At 31.4% G+C, this 6,198-nt stretch overlaps 1 protein-coding gene across 1 annotated transcript; it reads left to right on the top strand.

The window, feature by feature from the left end:
* Window positions 1–3,483: 3,483 nt before the first annotated feature.
* Window positions 3,484–5,401, top strand: PAAG_09118 (nicotinate phosphoribosyltransferase; the record flags this gene model as incomplete). The annotated part of the gene is made up of 5 exons (XM_002788923.2): window positions 3,484–3,598; window positions 3,774–3,857; window positions 3,993–4,612; window positions 4,677–5,115; window positions 5,178–5,401. 5 exons carry the CDS (start codon window positions 3,484–3,486, stop codon window positions 5,399–5,401), a joined length of 1,482 nt encoding a protein of 493 aa, XP_002788969.1.
* Window positions 5,402–6,198: the final 797 nt, after the last annotated feature.

The following is a 6,198-nucleotide window of genomic DNA, read 5'->3' as shown; positions in this document are numbered from 1 at the left end:
TCAAAAGTTAGTATATATTAATTCTATAAATATCATTAAAATGATTTATATCTAAAAATAAAAATCGAGAAATAATAAGTTTTATTATTTTATAAGATTTATATTTAAGTAAAGATGATATAGTCAATTTTTATACTTATATATTAAGTCATTATTATTATTATTATTATTATGCTTTATTTAATGTATATTCAGTTAGTAACTATAATATCTATATAATTAGATTAGAATATAATTATTTAATTAATTTAAATAATAAAAAGTAATTGATCTATATATTTACAGAATTTTATTCTAAAATAATATAGTATTTAATAATTTTTTAATAAAAAATATTTTTATAATTTTAATTTTAATTCAATTTTCTTTTCAACTTTAATAAAATAAGTACTAAAATAAAATAATAAAAATAAAATAATAACTTAATATAAAAGCAATCTTAATAAAAATATTATTAAAAATATTCTTAACTTTTTATATATTAAATATTAATTTTATTTAATATTAAATTTTATTTTTTAGAAGTAATTTTTGATATCTCTATAAATTTAATTAAAAATTTTTTTCTAATTCACTGTCAAATAAAAAGATTATATTTAATTAATTAAATAAGTGTTTTTCTTTTAATTTCTTTCTTATCTTATTATTTAATATAGAATTTATTAGTATATAATCTGAATTTTTAACTATATTATAGAAATCACATCTATCAGAATTCAAAAAATCTTTAAATTTTTTTATATATAATTTAAAGTACTTATATTTAAGTTTTAAATATATCATAGAGGAAAATATTTTCTTTCTGCATTTTATTGATATAGATTTTCACTTTAATTTTATTTCATATCTTATATATTAAGTACTTTTATTCTCTTTTACTCAGATTTTTATTCATTTATTAAGATATAATTTTTAATCTTTCTTCGAATATATAATTAGATTATAATTCTTTGAGTTAGTTTTTAAGTTTTAGTTTTAATCATTACTGCTATATACAAGGATTAAATTAATAAAACTTGATAAGAAAGTTTAATAATTATATTGATATAATAGATTATCAAATTTAACTTATTTTATCTAAATTTTTACAGTAATTATTATATAAATATTTATTTAAATATAAAAATCAGAGTTTAAATTCTATATTTAATTATTATTATATTTTTGAATAAATTTTCAAATAACAGAGCTTAAATAATATTGTAGCAAGAAAAGATATTGATAAATATTACATCTCTTCTATCACATAATCTAATTATATTATATTATTGAAGTATAGACTTTCTATTATGAACTAATGCACTGTATAGTAGTATATAGTATTTTTAAAATAGTTATTAAATATAATAACTTTATATATTTTATAAATTATAATTTAAATAGCTTGTTCATTTTTTTAAAAGAGTCTTTTATATACTACTTTCTCTTATTCTTTTATCTGAGGTATAAAATATTTCATATGAACTATATCATTGAATTGCAGTAAGAATTTGATGAAAAATGACTATTTTAAAAGCTTTAATTAAAGAAAAAAAAATTAAATCAAGAGAATATAATAAATGTTTTTAAGAATATAAACTGTAAAATTATTGAATATCTCCGTAAGTAATAATATAAATAAAGATAAATATAATATATTTACCTTTGAGTTTAAAAGAAAAACTGATCAAAAAAATAATATAAATATAAAATTAAAGTAATATAAATATAATATAAATGATGATAAAATATATAAAAAAATATAATAAATAAATAAAAATACTTATACAAAAACTAGAAGAAAACTCAGATTCTTTGTCAAATACTACTAAAAATTCTATTAAGAATAAAGTTGATAAATTTTACAAAAATATAAAAATCAAGTTGAAAGAAAAGTATATAGTTATTCTTACTAAATTTAACTATTTAAAATAAAAAAGCTTTATTCTTATAAATGTTTATTTGATTCAGACAAAAGATATTCTCAATAAATAACAAAAAATATCTTCTATACAATTTCTTTAAATATTGAGCTTTAAAAGAAGAAAAATAAACATTTTTATATAAAAATCTTTCAATCTTTAAATGTAACTTTATATAACTTTCTGAGATCACTGAATGAAGGTTTCTATTTTGCAGTAACTATATAAAAAAATCTTATTTAATATTATACTATATATTATACATAAAAATATCTTTGAAATACTAATAAGTTATAAGATTTATAATTTAAAAATAATAATTTTCAGATCTATCTTATAATCTTTTGATATTTAAAGATAAAACTTATATATTTAAATAAAAATTAAGATGAAAATATTTATTATAATTTATTCATACTAGAACTAAAAGACTAACAATAGAAATTTATTAAAATGAAGCTGAATGATTTTTATATCATCAAGCAGAGCTTCATTTAGAATCTAAATCTTGATGAAATGATGAATCAGTTGACTACTCATATTATTATCACTATCACTCATTTCATCATATCTGTCATAAATACTGTTATTAAATATTCTAATGAATATTAATATTACTACTATGAGAATATAGAGTATATGATCAAACATTGCTGATTCAAAAACTCAAATCTTGCAAGCACTGAATGACAGAAACATAGTAAGAAGTATATTGAGATATTGAAAAATATAAATAAAAATAAAATTAAAAATAGAGAGAATTTATTTATTAAATCAATCAAGTCATTTATTCTTTACAGCAACTTCTCTAAATATTGATGAATTTTTGAAAAGCCAGCCAGATTATGAGTGAAATAAGAAAATGGATTTGATGGATACAGCACAAGATAGATTGACAGAGAAGATGAATATGATTGATTTAAGCAGGACAGTAACTAGTTTGTACAGTAGCTAGTCGAAGAGGTGTTGGAGCCTAGGCTTCCTATTATGGACTAGCGCACCGCACAGTAGTATATAGTATCAAGTAGATAGCTACCAAATACAACCACTTTAGACGTCCCACATATATTGCTCTCGCTTAGCTAGCACTTAATATACACAACAACGTTATCCTCCTACAGTTTACCTCCATTCATCTAACATTCTTATCTTCAGATTCATTCCATTCAATCGGATCTGAATTTTGCAGTGATACAGTGGAGATATTTGAATTACTTACAGAGACAAAAGAGGCCTGGAATTCGATAGATGAGTGTATTCTCTATAATCTTTCCGTGGCCATGCCAAAAGTGTGTTGCAGCAGTGAAAGCGAAGAACAAAATTTTGATCAATTAGGGCTAGTTGCAAAATAAATTGTGACTGAGCGAAACTACTCTGGGACTAGCGTAGTTTGCTCCGTTTGTAACCAAAAGTGCAAACTTGTGGCGTACCACAGCACGGAGTAGTTGGTTTAGATAGAGGATATTCAATATCACTTTTTTGGTTCCGACAGACTGACACTTCTACTTTGGGCAAAGCATCTTATATCCCACTTGATCATACCATTTGCTAAATTCATACCCTGGTAGCTCCAGAACCAGCCATGATCTTGTCAGCTACCCCTCCTCCCGAGCCGGAAGGGGTCTTCTCGCTGCTTGATACAGATTTGTACAAGCTGACCATGCAATGCGCGGTGCTGAAATACTTCTCTGATGCCGGTGAGCTGCATCTACCTCCAGGATGCGATACACTTCAGTTAATGCCATAGCGATTGCGACAGCGATTCTTGTTTCCATTAGCTACCCCTCAATGTGATCCTTGCTAATCATTCACACATTGCGCGCGGGGCAGTGCGGTCCCCCTTGTGCGCGGGGTTATATGTATGATGCGCAGAAGTTACGTATACTTTCACCAATCGGACAAGGGATATGAAATTCACCAGAGCCGCCTACAAATGGCTGAAGAGCGAGACAGACAGTACGTTCCATCTCTTGTTGATTATTCATGTTCGCGACTTTGCCACTCAACTGAATGCCAAACCATTCTGCCTGCTATCTACCGTCATTTTTTTTTGTTTTCCATAAAGCATTATTTCTATCTAATAACCCGCAGAACTTGCAAATATCTCCCTTACAACCGATGAATATGAATTCCTCAAATCGCAATGTCCATACCTCAACTCCGCTTACCTACGGTTCCTCTCGTCTTTCCGTTTCAAGCCAGCTGATCAACTCGACCTCTCCTTCACCCCCATAAACGACACCGGTTCAGAATCAGATATTGGAGATATAGACATAGCGATACACGGACTATGGGTCGAAACTATTCTCTACGAGATCCCCCTCCTAGCATTATCCAGCGAAGCTTATTTTAAATGGTGCGATCGTGACTGGGATTACCACCAGCAGAAAGAGAAGGCCTATCGGAAAGGTTCTGCCCTTCTGGAAAACAGGTGTACCTTCTCCGACTTTGGCACGAGGCGGAGAAGGAGTTATCATGCACAGAGCCTGGTTATGGAGGGGCTCTGCCACGCTTCCGCTGATGCGAAAGCAAAGGGCTGGAAGGGAACCTTCTCTGGCACAAGCAATGTACACTTCGCTATGAAGCATGGGGTTGCTCCTGTGGGCACAGTTGCGCATGAATGGTACATGGGCATCGCTGCTATTACGGATAATTACGAGAATGCGAATGAGCTGGCCTTGCGGTATTGGCTGGGGTGTTTCGGGGAAGGGGTCAGTTCCACTACTTTAATTGGAATTGCATATACTGGAGAAATGCTAAAAAATGGCTCCGAAGGTACTGGGAATAGCTCTAACCGACACTTTTGGCACACCTGTTTTCCTCGAAGCGTTTAACAGACCAATACCACAGAACACGATCACAACACAATGGGCAGAAACTACCCAAGCCTTCTCAGCCGGCGGTAATTCCACAACTTACAGACTAACCGAGACAAAACCTCCAATCGCAGTATCTTTAAGTCCCGCATCGGAAGAACATGGTCATCTCCCAGCCAAAACATACGCCCAAGTGTTTACGGGGGTCCGTCAGGATTCAGGCGACCCAGACTATTTTGTGAAGATGGTGCGCGACTTCTACGACAAGGTCGGGATTAAGGATAAGAAAACAATTGTCTTCTCCGACTCGTTGAATGTGCAGTTATGTATCGACTATAAGGTTATTGCTGAAGAGTCGGGTTTTCAACCTGTTTTTGGGCTGGGGACGTTCTTAACCAGTTGGTGTTTTCCGTTCCCCTTGTTCTTTGCTTTTACAGAACATTTCTGATATATTGAGCAGACGATTTCGCCCAACTGTCCGACCACAAGAAATCTGTCCCGTTAAACATCGTCATCAAACTCTCCTCCGCCGGCGGGCGGCCAGCTGTTAAACTATCGGACAATATAGGCAAGAATACTGGCGATATGCGTACAATTGTCGGGGTCAAGAAGCGCCTTGGATACGTCGAGCGCGACTGGCAGAATGGGGATGAGACGAGCAGGTGGGGGAAGAGGGGCGATTGATGCATAGGCTACTCTGTGTCATACGTACGTACGGTTAGATCTCCACGACAATAACAATGTGTATATATGTAGTATTCGTATCTGAGATAAAGGTTGAAAAAGGTAGCTCTAATATTTGACAATCCCATTATAACAATCAACTGCGTCAGGATCTGGCAATGAGCCATGTAGTCGAATGTGTCAAGGATAGATTGCTTGGTTGATTATGAGGCGATCGCTAGCTACGCGGAAGTTATATACAGTGCGGATTACGTAAGAAGGTGGATAGGCCTGACACCCCCACTCACCAATGTAACTGTATGTGAGATTACATACAAAAAATAGCCTGTAGCTAGGTATCAGTGCATAATTTGACTGGAAAACCCATATTGTTGAAAAATCAGTCATTTTCTCCATATAATCATTTTCACCTGCTTACTGCATCTTCTAATATCTGCTGTCATAGAGTGTATCTAGTCATTTCAAGCAGCTTGATCAGCCTGTCTGCTGTGTTCTCAGTAGACAGAACATAATCAATTGAGATCTCATTCTTGCAGATGAGATCCTGAAGAGTATGGAAGTGAATCTCTATATGCTTAGAACAGTGTGGAATAGCCTCACTTTTGACCAGTTCAATTGCTGATTTATTATCTGCTCAAATTGTATATGCCAGCTTATTGATTAGTGATTCAATCAGATCATCATTATCATCAAGATTATTGAGCTGAGATGATATGAAGCCAGCATCCTTCAGCAATTTCTGAAGGCAGACAAGCTCATAGACAGTCTCTGAGAATGTGATATATTTGATCTCAGTA

Source organism: Paracoccidioides lutzii (genome assembly GCF_000150705.2).
Source record: "Paracoccidioides lutzii Pb01 unplaced genomic scaffold supercont2.89, whole genome shotgun sequence".
In the NCBI taxonomy this organism is placed as follows: Eukaryota; Fungi; Ascomycota; class Eurotiomycetes; order Onygenales; family Ajellomycetaceae; genus Paracoccidioides; species Paracoccidioides lutzii.
The sequence above is the reverse complement of the archived record's forward strand: the minus strand, read 5'-3'. Positions and strand labels throughout refer to the sequence as shown.